General features: G+C 40.1%; 2 protein-coding genes across 2 annotated transcripts; one reads left to right on the top strand and one right to left on the bottom strand.

The window, feature by feature from the left end:
- Positions 1-1,919: 1,919 nt before the first annotated feature.
- On the top strand, positions 1,920-3,362 carry LOC147796796 (leucine-rich repeat-containing protein 31-like). The gene has a single exon (XM_087145800.1). It carries the CDS (start codon positions 1,920-1,922, stop codon positions 3,360-3,362), a length of 1,443 nt encoding a protein of 480 aa, XP_087001926.1.
- A 5,886-nt stretch (positions 3,363-9,248) lies between these two features.
- nhlrc3 (NHL repeat containing 3) lies at positions 9,249-15,715 on the bottom strand. Its single transcript, XM_022251135.2, has 5 exons — positions 15,503-15,715; positions 14,908-15,070; positions 13,538-13,738; positions 11,486-11,690; positions 9,249-10,860 (listed from the first exon to the last, which is right to left on the bottom strand). The coding sequence occupies exons 1-5, from the start codon at positions 15,689-15,691 to the stop codon at positions 10,629-10,631; spliced, it is 990 nt and encodes a 329-aa protein (XP_022106827.2). The 5' UTR covers positions 15,692-15,715; the 3' UTR covers positions 9,249-10,628.
- Between the last annotated feature and the right edge of the window lie 16 nt (positions 15,716-15,731).

The raw sequence follows: 15,731 nt of genomic DNA, 5'->3' as shown, positions 1-15,731 counted from the left end.
TTTTCCTTGTTGATTCGACACTATGCACACCATTCATATTAAATCTGGGATTGGAACAGTTGTGCCTGATTAAAATTAGATTAAATTTGTCATAGTGTTCAATCACATATTTCTTATCAGAAAGATTAGAATTTGTTCTGTTTCTTTGTTTTGTGGAAATTTCACTCTTAGAGTACAGTGCGTCTGATGTGCAGTCCCTGAATGCTGCCAATATCTGTGAAGATGAACTGAAGTCACACTACAAGGAGACAGGTAGCTTTCTACAGATGAACCCATGGTGTGAGGATCTCAAAAAACCCATTGCAGAGATGTGTACCAAAGTACAGTTAATAACTGGTGAGGGAAAAACAGAATATACACTGGTATCTTATGAGGAAATGTTGCTGCTGAAAACAAAAGAAGGTAAATTGATCCCAATAGCTGTACTAAGTGGGCTGGCTGGTAGAGGAAAGACCACTCTTTTTGACAAGATTGCATATGATTGGGCAGCTGGCTCTTGCAAGGTCTTACAGAAGTATAAACTGGTCTTCCTGTTGAAAATGTGTAATCTGAAGCAGGAGTCAAATCTTGTTGGTTCAGTTTTTGACCAACTCCTAGCAGAAGACACAAATGTAGACTTGAATGCTCTGGAGTCATACATCAAGATGAATTCTGGCAAAGTCCTCATACTCTTGGATGGCTTTGATGAGTTGAGGACCACTTCCCTCAACAAATCCTCATTTGGTTCCATTCTGAAAATCCTCAATCGTAGGATGTGTAGAGGTTGCACTGTACTTGTGAGCACCCGCCCCTCCCACTTAGTCAGATTGACAACGAAGGCATTGATTCAACAACCATTCACACATGTCAGGGTCATGGGGTTCAGTAAAGAAGACATCACTGAGTATGTGAACAAATTTTACTGTGATGAACCTACTAAGGCAAAGGAACTTCTGACAAGGATTAGATCCTCAAACCTTTTTTCAGTTTTGGCAGAGAGTCCAATGTTGCTTCTGATGATGTGTTCCCTGTGGAGTAAAGATTCCAAACTTCCAGAAACAATGTCCAGCTTCTACCACAACGCAGTTGATGAAATTGGAAAAAGAAAAGATGTGTCAGAACAAGAAATAAACAGTGTAGTGATTGAACTTGGCAAGGTTGGTTTGCAAGGTCTCCTTTTACCAGATCAAGTGCTGTCTTTTAAAGACAGTGACTTTGAGCCGGGAGAGCTTAGCCTTGCTCTAAAAGCAGGTATTTTGACAACACAGAGAGTCTTCAAGGGACGAGTCCCCCACGGCAGTGTGCAGTTCATTCATAAGACATTCCAGGAATTCTGTTCTGCTTTATACCTCCAGAACTTGTTTGAAGTAAACAGACAAGAATTTCAGAAGATTCTGAATGAAATTGTGTCAAAAAGCCCAGTGGATTTTGAATACCTTTTGCGCTTTTGTTGTGGAGGAAATGAGACGTGTACATTTGAGATACTGAATGTGTTTCTGGCGAAGTGTAAGAATCGTTTGTCAGTTAGGGATAGGGTGGGTCAGTTGGCACTTCACTGTTACTTTGAAAGTCAGTGTAAGTGCCTACCATCTAAGAAGTTCATACAAGCAGTCTTACGTGATAACACCAACCTTCATGGTCTTCTTGATGATACATTGCTTTCAGTGACATACTTTCTGAGACGTGTTGCAGAGGATAGTGGCAGTGCTTACCTTGATAAAATAAAAAAGCTGAACATTTCGCACTGTGAGTGGATAAGGTCTGTCACAGATTTGGCCTTTGCTGTGAGTGCAATGAAAAGCCTGAATAAGGCACAAATCATTGCTAGCTTAACCAGTGAAACCATAGCACCTGTCATGAAGTCTCTCCGTAATCTAGCCAAATTGGTTTCATTGAATCTCTTTTATAACTATCTGGATAGTACAGCAGCATCATGGGGAATGCATTTGAAGGAGATCAAGCCCCTGCAGTGGTTGAACTTGAGTCACTGCTCATTGAATGAACAGGACATGGTACATGTTGTTGGAGCACTCAAGGATCTACCCAATTTGGCTAGATTAGATGTTTCTGGTAATAACCTTGGTGGTACAGCAGCATCATGGGGAATGCACTTGAAGGACCTCAAGCCCCTGCAGAAGATGGACTTGAGGGGCTGCTCATTGAATGGACAGGACATGGTACATGTTGTTGAGTCACTCAAGGGTCTACACAATTTGGCTACATTGGATATTCCTGGTAATAACCTTGGTGGTACAGCAGCATCATGGGGAATCCACGTGAAGGAGCTCAAGCCCCTGCAGAGGCTGGACTTGAGGAACTGCTCATTGAATGGACAGGACATGGTACATGTTGTTGAGTCACTCAAGGATCTACCCAATTTTGCTGAATTGGATGTTTCTGATAATAACCTTGACGGCACAACAGCATCATGGGGAATGCATCTGAAGGAGCTCAAGCCCCTGCAGGAGGTGGACTTGAGTCACTGCTCATTGAATGAACAGGACATGGTACATGTTGTTGGAGCACTCAAGGATCTACCCAATTTGGCTAGATTAGATGTTTCTGGTAATAACCTTGGTGGTACAGCAGCATCATGGGGAATGCACTTGAAGGACCTCAAGCCCCTGCAGGAGATGGACTTGAGGGGCTGCTCATTGAATGGACAGGACATGGTACATGTTGTTGAGTTACTCAAGGATCTACCCAATTTCGCTAGATTGGATGTTTCTGATAATAACCTTGGTGGTTCAGCAGCATCATGGGGAATGCATTTGAAGGAGCTCAAGCCCCTGCAGAGGATGGACTTGAGTCATTGCTCATTGAATGAACAGGACATGGTACACGTTGCTGAGTCACTCAAGGATCTACCCAATTTGGCTAGATTGGATGTTCCTTATAATAACCTTGGTGGTACAGCAGCATCATGGGGAATGAACTTGAAGGACCTCAAGCCCCTGCAGAGGATGGACTTGAGGGGCTGCTCATTGAATGGACAGGACATGGTACATGTTGCTGAGGCACTCAGGGATCTACCCAATTTGGTTTCATTGAATGTTCATAGTAATAACCTTGGTGGTACAGCGGCATCATGGGGAATGTATCTGAAGGAGCTCAAACCCCTGCAGGAGCTGGACTTGAGAAGCTGCTCATTGAATGGACAGGACATGGTACATGTTACTAAGTCACTTAAAGAGCTCCCCAACTTGGTTTCATTGGATGTCTCTGGTAATGCAGACCTGGCTGGTACAGCCACTTCATGGTGCTTGCCTTTGAAACATGCAAAGGCCCTGCGGGACCTGGAGCTCTACAGCTGTGAGCTGACAGAAGAGGATAAGAAACGCCTTCATGATGCACTGGGTAACCTAGATAAATTGCTTCTGTAGCACTAGGGGATATTGCTTGGTAATTGACAGGAAAAAATGAATTTTGGTTTTAACATTTCAATGACAAGTTGATATGAGATATCATACAAGCAAACACTGAAAGGTTTAGTGTGTGTGCATGCCTTAGCCAGACTAATTTATTGTGCATTTGTTGTAAAAGAAACTTCTGGATTCTAAATACATGCATTGAACAAATAACCAGCCCATTGTGTACCTTACATTTTGTTCAAATTTATGAAATTCATATATCCATTAAACTTATGTGGTCACCAGATTCCCCTGAGCGAAGCACTAATAAAATCAGAGCTTTACAACTCAGTGCAACTAGTTACATGTCCCTCATAATGCAAAGTCCCATTGAAAACCTACCCTGTCAAGAAGATACAAGCTTGCAACAAAACTAGAACTTTGGTAGCACATTCATGCATGTTACACCAACAGTAGATTTTCTAGATGTTGCACATGCAGAAGAGAGAATATTTCATCCTTCTTTGTTGCAGCGACTCAAGAGAAGTCGTGGTGCCTTCAACAATATTAACTGTAACCTTCTTCCTCCATTCTTACAGTTAAAGTTTTATGTTCTTTTTCCATTTCTCCTTGGATGAAAAAACACATTGAGAACTGGTCAGACTTTGACCTTGTGAGGTGGATTGACTAGTGATTGTGAGTGATGGTACTTCCTTGTTGCCCTCGTTACCGGTAGCTAGTAGGTTGTTGAAGCGCAGGAAGCCAAAGTTGGAAACAAGGCAAGCAAAAACAATCCGCACCATCGGCTAGTGGCATTTGGGTGCCTGTGGATGTTGAAAATCTTCTTTTATTTGTTTGGTGTGATTGGCACTTTCCAAACTAGTAATGATGAGTGAAGGCATTCAAAACCTTGCCAGAAAGTGTTACATGTAATCATCATGATGACCATGTGAGAGGGTGAGCTGGTCTGACTGTGGACCCTGTTAACCGCTGCTGTGGCAGACTTGGCAATTGTCTTGTGTCCATAAGTCACAAGATGTGCAATGTACAATGCTAGGCAAAATGGGTCAACAGGAAACACTGTGATGCCAGCTTGGGAAGATGCCCTACTCTCCTACTTTCCCAAGATGCCTTGGCATTTCTTGGTAGTTGACAAAGCCTTTGTTGGCATGAGCAGGGTTTGTAGGTTAAATCAGGTCGGACTGTGTAAGATGAAGTTCCAGAGGGAGTATACCAGGCTATTCCAAATCCTTGTCAAAACAAGAGGAGAACAGCAACAGTTAATGGGTTCAACATACAGTAAGTACAAAAAAAAAACATCGAGTAGAACTCATGATACAGAAATCACCATAGGCCTAAGTAGTTTCTCAAATAGAACTTCATAGGTACTGAGAACCCATGTTGCAAAATTCATCCTCGGTGGGAGACTTTCAGATGCATGGTGACGGCAGACAAACCAGTCCTTTTCCACAGTTGCGCACATGCTCAGGATTAACGCGCATGCCTAGAACTGCACGCACATGCCCACACCAACCAAAAAAGGATCATTGTGTGTACCGCTTATAAAAGCTATATTTTTAAAGTGCCAGGCTCTTTGGTCTAGGAGTTAAGACTAAAGCTTGCATGGTGTGAACTCGTTTGCCTGTAATTATGATGATTTGGTGGTTTGGAATTTGAAATTGTGCTGCCCAGCTCTTGTGAAGACACATGAATCTTGCACAAAGAAACTTGTAGTACGTGGTTTCAGTTGAATAGAAATTGCATGTTTTGATTCCAGTAACGAAAGTTCTGGCTGTTTAAAGCTGTATTTCCATTGTCAAAGGACAGGTAGGCCGAGTTAAAATCTGCTTCATTTCTATTCTGTCATTAGTGCTGTAAACAAGGTGACTCAGCAACAGTGTCTTTCTTTTACTGTGTCTCTGCTGCTTTCTGGTTCCCTTGGAAGTGAGTTCCAGTCATCTACCACTTTCTGGCTGAAGACACTCAGCCTGTCGGCTGTGAGGGGATCTTTCTTTGACTATGTCTCTGCTGCTTTCTGGTTCCCTTGGAACTGAGTTCCAGTCATCTACCACTTTCTGGCTGAACACACTCAGCCTGTCAGTTGTGAGGGGATCTTTCTTTGACTATGTCTCTGCTGCTTTCTGGTTCCCTTGGAACTGAGTTCCAGTCATCTACCACTTTCTGGCTGAACACACTCAGCCTGTCAGTTGTGAGGGGATCTTTCTTTGACTATGTCTCTGCTGCTTTGTGTTTCCCCTGGGGGAGTGAGTTCCAGTCGTATATCACCCATTGACTTCAGAAACACATTCAGTCTATCAGCTCATCAGGTGGAAAATCTCTGTATATATACCTACTTGTCTTTTTTACTCTCTGTTAGGAATCATGAAATCCAGAATTTAACAGTCCTAGGTCTCTTTCCCTGTAGTCCCCATGGTATTTCCATCCCTCAAGAGAAACGCATGAAGAACCTATGCCATGTCAGTGATTGAAACCTGTCTCAAGAGGTTGAGTAAAATAGTTTCTGCTTATCAGACTAATCAGTGAAGAGTCTGTTCAGATGAATCCTGGCAGTCAAATGTAGATCTTGTAACAGAAAAGGTATCTTTGATGCACAGATGAAGCACCTGTCTTGGAAAGACAGTCCCCTGACTCTGTCCTTTTGAAAGGTTTGGTTTTGTTTCAGGATTAATTTCAGTGCTGTGCAAGCAGCCTAACAGTTTATGAGGAGGCAGTAGGCAGACTATGCATTGGTAACCACAGCATACTACTAGATAATTCTGAGCTTTACAGCCGTCTATAGTGGCAGCTGTTTGACTAGAGACACAAAAACGCTCTAAATGGGGCCTGAGCAATATTTCCCTCTTTGGTTATCAATTTCTGCAAGTTTTTCAAAGCACCTGAACATTTCATGCTCATGAGTAAAGCGTGCATGCTTTAGTTTGAATGAAAAAGTGAAGCATTTTATGTTTTGACACAGGTGCTTTTCCCTATTGCAATTAAAAAATAGATAGATCCAACAAAATTGACCTGTAAAATTTGACATTAAAAATGGACATTGATTTTCATTACATAATAGAAATCACCGTCTGGCCTCAATCCAGTTGCTTTTGTAGCCTTCACACTGAAACACACAAAAAGCAGGCAATGGAGTAATGGCATGTATGTATAACACAATCCAAGAAACACCCCTCTTATGTAATAGAAACTTACTGGCCCCCTTTGTTTTGTGCATCAAAACAGTTTCTTTTACAGAAGAGTGTAGAAAGTAATTGTATTGCTATCTGTACTCTCTTAATACAGGTGTTTCACATTAGTGCGCCTCCAAGAGTTTGCAACGCGTTGACCAATCACAGTGCTCTCAATCTGTTGACTCACGTTTGGAAAAGGTTGACAAATTTCGTGCACTGTGATTGGTCAACGCATTGCAAACTCTCAGTGGCACACTATTGTGAATATTATTAGCATTACTGAGCAGATACCTCATCAAGCCAGTAAATTATAGACTGTAATAATTGTAATTAATGGCAGTAAGGTCATTACTCATTGGAATATTGATCAAGGATATGTTTGTGCAGAACCAGGATTTCTCTTTTTATGATAATCAAACTTTGAAGAAAACACTGCTACATGCATGAAGTTGAAATAGAAACAAGTCAAAGGGCTGTTATCTTTGCTACTGGATTTTGATATTATTTGTAAATAATCTAACAAAGAGTCAAGATTGGTGTTTGTAAATAGTGCACAATCTTGGAACTTGCCAGAACATGAATTTAATTTACGCAGCTCAAATTGGTTTATTTACTCATTGCTGGCAACTGTTGAGCAAGATTGACCACTAAAGTGTCAGTGTCATTGCACTATCAACTCTAATCTAACAGGGTCATGCGGTGGATGTACTATACACATAAATTAAATGTCTGCATTCATGTAAGTCATTGGAAAGCAGATGATGTCATGTACGTGTAACTACATGTAAGTTTACATGAAAGAGCTTATGTGTATAACTTGAATGCGATGTAAAATAATTTTCTTTAAAGTTGCTTGTGAAACGTAATTTTTTTGCAGACTCAAACTTCAAGGGGCGCACTAAGGATGGACCAACTTCGAATTATGACCTGTTGTAACAGCCAAATGTTTAGTTTCAAATACACTTGTATGTGAAATTTGACTTGTCACACTTTTGATAACCTTTCACGATTCATGATTTTTTTGTATTGAATTCAGCAATGATTGGGAGGTTTATTTGGTGAGTTTCTATGTAAGATTTGATTGTATACAAATGCTCATCTATGCCAATTTCTTGGACAGCATTCTGGAATTCTGTGTTGGGATTTTTATAAACTGAAAGACAGCTGCACAGATTTCAGTTGAATTCTAAACTTTGAGGAAACCAAACAAGACAGTTCTGAGTGACAGGGTTTGGCTGTGTGTGTCAGTATTGTTGGTTGCAAATAAAAAGTATAAATATTTAGAGACTGGGTCATTTCAAGGCACAAATATCACTGAAATATTTCTGATGCGTTCCCTGGAGGGACCACACTATCAAAATGAGGGTTGCCTGTTGCACATACTCAGAAATAAGTGAAAATTCTCATCTAAAGGATTCCAAAGTTTGATTTGCATTTACATTGTCTGAAAGGCAAATCCATCCTTAACAATAGATTCTGCAGCCAAATCAACTTACAAAGCTTCCTTTTTCAAATGCATTTCAGTAATTACTTAGATCAAGAGTCACTTAAGATTAAACTAGGTAGATCAAGTACTTAAGAAAATGTAAGGTGCAGTTGATAGAGAGAGATAGTGACATTGTTTTAATATCTGAGAATAGTGGACCTACATGTACATGTAATTACTCTTCACCAAACAACTTGCCTGTACTAAACTATACATGTTATGGAACCGGGAGGTCTGTGCAATGCACTGATGAAGACAGTGCATTTGTTCATGGAGAGAAAAAGACACCACTTTTATATCATTATACGTTTGCATAAATATTGTCATACAAGTTAGAAGAGAAGATGCATTTTTGTAACCTTTGATCTGAATCATGGAGCCTGCCAGCATTTAAATATGTAACTCACGTTTTGTTCCTATCCTGGATCACTGGCAACTCCTGAATTACCATTAAATCAACCATAACCTGTAAAATCTCACCCGTGGTTAAGTCGCTGGGAAGCAGTACCGTTAATATTGCAAGATGAAAATGCTGTGAAATAATGTCAGAAGAGTTAGAGAGCTTCAATTACAACTTGTGTCTAATGAGTATGCCATGGAACATCTGTTTTGAATGTTATTTGTGTAACCTACCTTCTCAGATTGAAAACGGAGTCACCATTTCACGGTATAGTACTTGTATTTATAATCAAGAGTGTGTATTTTCTTCCATACTTGTACTCAATGTAAATGCACTCATACTTGTGCAAGTGTTCTGGCCTGCAGCGTCCAGGAAGGTTTAAAAACTATTACATAGTCCTGAGTTTTACACCACTATTTTGGTATTTAGCTGAGGAAGCCGGGATTCGGCATCACTTCATTTTCCCCACAGTACTTAATACCGATTTATTTTCTCATATAGTGCTGTAGATTCAATTGGGCACTGAATCCAGAGTTCCTTTGCCAACTGTCTCATCTTTTGTAAAGACCTGAAGAAATTGTTTTGGTTTCCCTATTGAAAAACATTCCTGATTTTTTTACAAGGCTTAGGGTACCCTTCCTGTCTGTACTTTTTGGAAGGTCTCCCTCAGTAAATTCAACTAGTTCTCTCTCATGATTGTATGGGTTTTCCTCAGTTTCCTCTCACAGTGTCATGAACAAGCAAGCTCGGAAGAATTGTTCCAGCAACTGTATGTCCAAGGCCCAATGGGTATTTTCTTTCTAGTTGTGGTTATAAATCATTTATCTACGTTCAAACTTTAGCTGTTGGTTCAAGCATCATACGTGTTTCAATCATTTTATTTAATACTCTCTTTATTGCCAATAAAGTTGCCAATGAACAATGGTAAAGTTGTCAGGAACTTAGGTCACAAGCTCCTACTGAACTGTTTTTTTTAATATAGTGTACATCTTTGGTGCGTATTCAGGCCCTGTTTGTCAACTTCTATGGAAGGTTTAGAGGGGCAGCTTTGGAACTTTCAAAGTCATTCATACGGAAGTTGGGGTGAAAGAAAAATAATGTGGTAAGAATTGCCCTACAGCTTAGCACAGTTTTAATACACAGAACTGAACACAGAATATCCCTCCCCGATTACACTGAAAATTGTGTTGGCCAAGAGAAATGTGACAAGGTTTTTGAGACATTTATCATACTATATTCTGGGGACATACCAATACAGGGTTTCAGTGATACAGCTAGAAAGGGAATGTCATTGTCATTCAGAACAGCTAATTCTTCACATATCCCACTGCGACATGCATGGTCATCTTTCTGTAACACCACCAAGGTAATTTCCATTTCAGACATTATTGGTTTAACAAACATCTTTGAGTCACTCAGTGATATGTAACATCTGTGAAAAAAAAGCTCAAGTAGAGAACAGTTTCCCAGTAAAATTTATTTGGGTATGTACATAAGTGATAATGGCCACGTAGAAATAACAGGCAATCTATCATATCCATTCTCAAATGCATTAATCAAAGAACTTGAACCCTTCAAGATACTGTAATTAGCCAGTCCCATCCCTGAGTTAAATATGCATTATTTTGTGAATGTAAATGAGGACAGCAGAAAAGAACCCCAGTCACTTTACAATGCATTATGTGTAACACTCTAACATTTTAAATGAAATATGCAAATAACTATACCTTTCATTGCAGTTCAAAAGTTGGTCTTTTTAACAAGTATTTCTCAAACAATAAAAAAAGTTAAAATGCACTAAACAAGTAAAGAAGGGGATTTTTCCAGGGTGGGGCAGACATGTTCCCTTCCCCCCCCAAAAACAAAATTGAAAACAACTACTGGGTCCTGCTACTTGAATATAGATCCTACCATTTGGTACCCCTCAAGAAACTTGGTCCCAACTTTCCCTGCAAATTTACTGGCTACCCCCCTGGGACTTAAGTTAATCCTCTCACTAACCACATCACTGACCCAATGTCAAAAGTCATATTGATGAAATATGAAGAGGGTAGATTGCAGCATTTACATCTTTACTCTTTAAAAAAAAATACTTCGATCATCCTTTCCTCAACAAATTTCCTTTGACGAACTGAAAAATCTGGTGAAAAATCAAACATTATTTCCATGAAACAGTTGACTGCATGGATGGATGGATGCAGTTGTATTTATTTCATACACGTCTGTCAGGTAACACGCACAAACTTTTGGCAAGCCTTAGCAGCAAGTTCTCCAACATAGAACGCTCCATCTGATTGGCTAACTGCCACAAGATGTGGCTGTATGTCCTCTGCCAATTGGATGCTGTCAAGCACAGTACAGTTACCAATCACTCCTGGTTGCCGGGGTGATGCAATAAAGAGAATCCGATTGGCTTTAAGTTGGGTAACAATTAAGTGGGTGTGGTCGGCACTTAACCTGCCAGGAATAATAAAGGAAAGATAAGAATTTTTCAAAGTGAAGAAAACATTTCATCGGTAAAACAAAATTCATTCACTAATGCGATACTCTTCCATTGTGCAACAGGATTGAAGGTGAACAGGTCTTGCAGAGATAGTCATTTCAAATTCACAACATGAAGTTACAAAACTGAATTTCAAAGACTCTGCTACTTGAATGTATCATTAACCTATACAAAACCTTGATGTTTGCAAACATTATGTTGACTGAGAAGATGTTCTGTGTCTGATTTGCTTCTTCTGTCTCAGTCACATTATTGCTTGCCATTAATTAGTAAAACGAAGGCTTGTTATTAGAACAGAAGCAAATGTTTAAGTGTTGAAAAATCTCACATAGCAATCACAAAAGCTCCAAATAAGCACTGCATATGTACATGTTACATGAAATACAATCCTCTGGAATAGGACAAATGTACATTTCTAGGTAGAATCCGTCACCAACCAAAAGCGACATTTCTGTAGACTTCGGTGATCCATAGGAGTTGCTGGCAACATCAATGTGGCTTATTGGAAACCATCCTTGATTTCAAATTTTGCTCAAAGTACATTCCCTAATGCTGCATACTTGTGTATTACCACACTACCTGACTGAATAGGGTTCCCCTTCCTGAAAACATGAGGTCCACTCTCCAATGAAGTCTCCTGTGTCCTGCTTGAATGCCTGTAGTCTTCCATTCATCCGGTCAGCTACCCAGACACGCCCTATGCCATCCAACTCAACACTGTGTGGAATATGAAATTGTCCTGCTGCCGTCCCATTGACACCTCTGTGCCAGGCTACCTGGAAGTCTTGTAGAAGGAGACAAGAATGGATTTTTAATTGTGTTTCCAAAAAAGCAGAGTACATGTACCACAGCATTTCTCAGGAGACTCAATGAAAATCTTTGATAAGGTGGGAAAATATGTTTTACGGCTTTTTCATAAATATCTTTGATAGTTTACCTATTCCTATTGGTCAATATAGAGCTGTCACATGAATGGTTTTTAACATGATAAAAGTGCCAACCAGTTTCAAAAATCTTCCTTGATTTAGTGGTTTCATATGACATTTTGACTCCTATTTTGCAAACTTTAACCCTAATAAATTAGAGTCCACATCATCATCAGTTAAGCATTTGCAACACAAGTCTGTTTTGAAAGAGTCACAATTTCACTTTACACCAGCTTGGCTGCATTCTGAATCACATCTGCATCATTCTCTCTTAAGTTGGCCAGAAATGATTTGAAAGCTGTACCAAGCGAATGACTGGGGATTTTTGCTCACAAGACTAGCAAAGAATTCTACGCCGGCAATGTAAGAACAAAGTTGAGAAATGAAGCTGTGCCCAAAAGTCAGGCTGTGGCTGACAATAATGCATGCCCTTATGGAATCCATTAGTGATAAGGCTGTAGCCAACTTTCCATAAAAGCATGTGTTACTACGAGCCACAACCAATTGATTTGGACACTGCTATCATCAGCAAGAGTAAAGTGGCTGACATAACTCCAAAATGTGCTCTAGTGTGGCCTAACATACCTCTGTCCACTACTTAATGGATAATCGTAAGGTCTGAGATACAGAAAGGTTTAAGTGAATTTACTTCAACTCTGGGTCAATAAATGTTAGAACCTCCAAGCTTCTTTGGGGGCAACTTGCTCCAATAGTTCACATACGTGTATAACCGCAGAGTGTGGTGCCAAATTTCATCTGTTTTATGCCAGATTTTGAGCTGCAAATTTGTAACAATCACACTTATTTCCACAGGGCTGCAAAATTGGGCTATCCATCAAATACAGCCTTGTCTAGAGACCAAAAATACACACCCTTACTGCAGGGATACACCATACTCACATGCTGGTGGTACATGCATATTCAAAAAAGATGTTGCAACTTGGGAAAGTGTGTGTACTCAGTTTAAGAACGCAATTTACCCAAAAAAACAGGTTCAGCAGCTAAAAGTTTTCAGGGGGGGCATGCCGTTCCAGGATTTTAAATGGTTCTTATCAGCCACTGTAATCTCCCTCAGGAGACTTTAAGTTAAGTGCCAACCCAAGTAGATAGCGATTACTCATGCTTGACTGAGCAGTATGTGGACATACCAATACATACATCTAAATGCATGTCAACTGTCGTTAAGTTAGTAACCAATGTATGTGGCATTTTTGTGAACTTTGAAACAATGTTTTCCACTATTTAATCACTAAACACGTTGCACAAATGCCCGAGTTAGTGTAAATCCTAAATTTTTGGAGTTGCCTGTTATCCTTAGAATTCTGGAGTGGAGGGGTATTCAGTATTACATCAGGTAAGTATTATAAGAAGGGTGAACTGGCTAATTGCAGTGTTGATAGATGGTGTAATCAAAGTGTTACCTTCCCTACAGTGCAGATAAAGGATGAAATCCTGGCTTCAGAGGGGCCTTGAGTTGTAAAAGAGAAATTTGTCTCATGGTACGCAGGAGTGTGTTGCATTGGTGCCACTGCAATAAAGTCGCCTAGCTTATAGCGTGGTAAGTACCCGGTCCCCAGTGAAGTCACACTGAAGTCATCTAGGTTTAGAACTATGTCAATCAGCCTGGGTCAAACAAATGACATATCATATTTAGTCTAGATACTCATCAATTCAATCCTCTGAATGTATCAGCATTTTAATTCACCTCTGTCAAGTTTGATGAGTCTGTTATTCAAACCTCCGTCCCCATCAACGATGAACATCTCTCCATCCCTACTTAGGGCGATGTCCGCTACTTGGTCAAACTGAAGCGGGGCCAATCTACTGCCAGCCTTGCCCGCGGTGCCAAGAACATGTTCCAATGTGCCAGCGGAAGAGAAACTCTTGACTGTGTGTCCAAGGGTGCCTTCCAGAAGAAACATCAACAACATCAGAAAAGAAAAGGGGCTGACATTCAGTCCCAGGAGAATCTTTCTCAAAGGGGACCAACATGTCCAGCCCTCTTACTAATTCGACTTGCATTGAAGATCACTGTAATCAGTAAAGAGTTTGCAGTGGTTTTTGTATATAAATGTTTGTACATTTTTTATGTATTTGAGGCTGGTTTTTCATACACACAGAGCAGACAGGTAGATGATTTTATGTAAGCTGTAATATTACTCATCCAATGAGCGTGAATGAAGCGCAGAATACTGCAGCGCGGTGTCAACATTCCATACACCACGAAGCCAAAGAGTACGTGGGATGTTGACCCGCTCCATTTTTCAAGTTCCTTTCTTCAGTCTCCAGATATGATGTTCTCTGAAGTTGTGAATTGTTGTATTTTGCCGAGAGCAATCAGACAATCTGCACAATCACTTGATCTTCAATGATTTGTCAATGAATTCCACCATCAGCAGAATCACTGTTTCTTTCCAATCAAAAGTTGTGGAAGATGGTTTCAAAACAGGGAAGTAAAATTGGAGATTTCTTATAGGTATGTCCAATGCAATAAGGCAATTATGCCAATCGCACCCAACATATTCATTTATTGGGTGCAAATTCAATACAGTTTTGCATAAATATGTCATGAAAAGAATGTTACTACAGAATCACAACATGGTCAATGGTTCAAAGGTGCCTCAGGCAGCTGTCAATAAACCTACATGTACATACATGTATAAAGTAAAGCCAGAGATTGTGTTAGTGGGGGAAGGAAAACCGGAGAAACCAGACAAAAGCCCCACAGCACGTGAGAGATTTGACATGTTTGTCCATTTGACCCTCATTTGATCAAGATTCCAGAGCTTAATTAAACAAACCACAGATTTAAAAAAAAATAACAGCGTACATTTTGACGTCATTTAGTTGCACAATTCACTTTAAACAGCTGGCACTGAACTGTTTTCAATGGTGGATTTCAATATCTTTCCATTTAAATAAGAAGAGGAAAGAAAATGTGATTGGCTGATGGTAGAATTATCAACAAATTGTCTAATAAGATGTACTGATCACAGAGAGGTCAGGCGATCATGCATATTGACTGATTAAGCCCAACATATACACTTCTGTTGAAGAATGCAACCGACAACTTACCATTGCCAACGTCTGTTAGCCAAAGACTGGTCTCTCCCGATGTTGCATTTTGAAATATCCTCATCCCATGCACCATATTGATTACATTGGGTTCAAAAGGAAATGATCTCAGATAATCCCCATACATACTGAAGACAAGGACTGGAGGCACCTTTTCTCCACGCTGAGGGGAAAAAGTAGAAATCGGTGTGTAAACATTTCTGCCTTTCCTCAGAAGTCAGACGTGACTGGAATCAAGTATACATCCCAAAGGAACAAATTCCATGTATGAACGCCACTAATGCTTGCCCGTGGTGACCTATTAGCCATTTTTTTTTTATTTGCCGTATTCACTGAGGACACATTAGAATTTTTTAGACCAGTCTCATTGGGTTTCTGCTCCAGGTGTCAAGCTGCGTCTGTACCTGGAATTCTTCTCATCCAAAGTACTGCTGGATGATAATCACATTCTCAAGAAGAAACTCGGCCTGGAATAAGGTCAAGCGCATCCTGGAGTCTTGCATGAATCTTGAGACTCATGCATAAGAACATATGATTAAGAATGAATCATTGAATGAATTATGAACGTGATGAATGAAGCTGAGCTTTGACTGACTTGTGACACGTATATTTCTCCCTTTTGGTCATCTACTGCAGCGCTGTAAACTGGACCAGTGAAAATAGATGGGAATCCTGGCCACCAAGGGTCCAACTTGTACATCGGAATTTTCGCTCTGCTGAAACAAAATGATGAAATAAAAACGATAACCGGTACTACTTCCATGTTGCTTGTGTATACGTCCATCTGTAGGTCACCTGATTTGGTCAGGTGACGTGACTACATA

This window comes from Acanthaster planci, linkage group LG14 (genome assembly GCF_054643075.1).
Source record: "Acanthaster planci isolate LZ-2023a linkage group LG14, COTS_SCS, whole genome shotgun sequence".
NCBI lineage: Eukaryota > Metazoa > Echinodermata > Asteroidea > Valvatida > Acanthasteridae > Acanthaster > Acanthaster planci.
This window is presented reverse-complemented; position numbering and strand designations above follow the sequence as displayed.

What these genes read in the sequence shown, in the direction of transcription:
- nhlrc3 (XM_022251135.2), bottom strand. Translation starts at nt 15,691, where the DNA reads ATGGACGTATACACAAGCAACATGGAAGTAGTACCGGTTATCGTTTTT. An exon ending in GAGAAATATACGTGTCACAA is followed by an intron (nt 15,071 to 15,502) that starts GTCAGTCAAAGC and finishes TTTTCCCCTCAG; the next exon opens with CGTGGAGAAAAGGTGCCTCC. An exon ending in ACTCATCAAACTTGACAGAG is followed by an intron (nt 11,691 to 13,537) that starts GTGAATTAAAAT and finishes TCCTTCTACAAG; the next exon opens with ACTTCCAGGTAGCCTGGCAC.
- LOC147796796 (XM_087145800.1), top strand. Translation starts at nt 1,920, where the DNA reads ATGCATTTGAAGGAGATCAAGCCCCTGCAGTGGTTGAACTTGAGTCAC.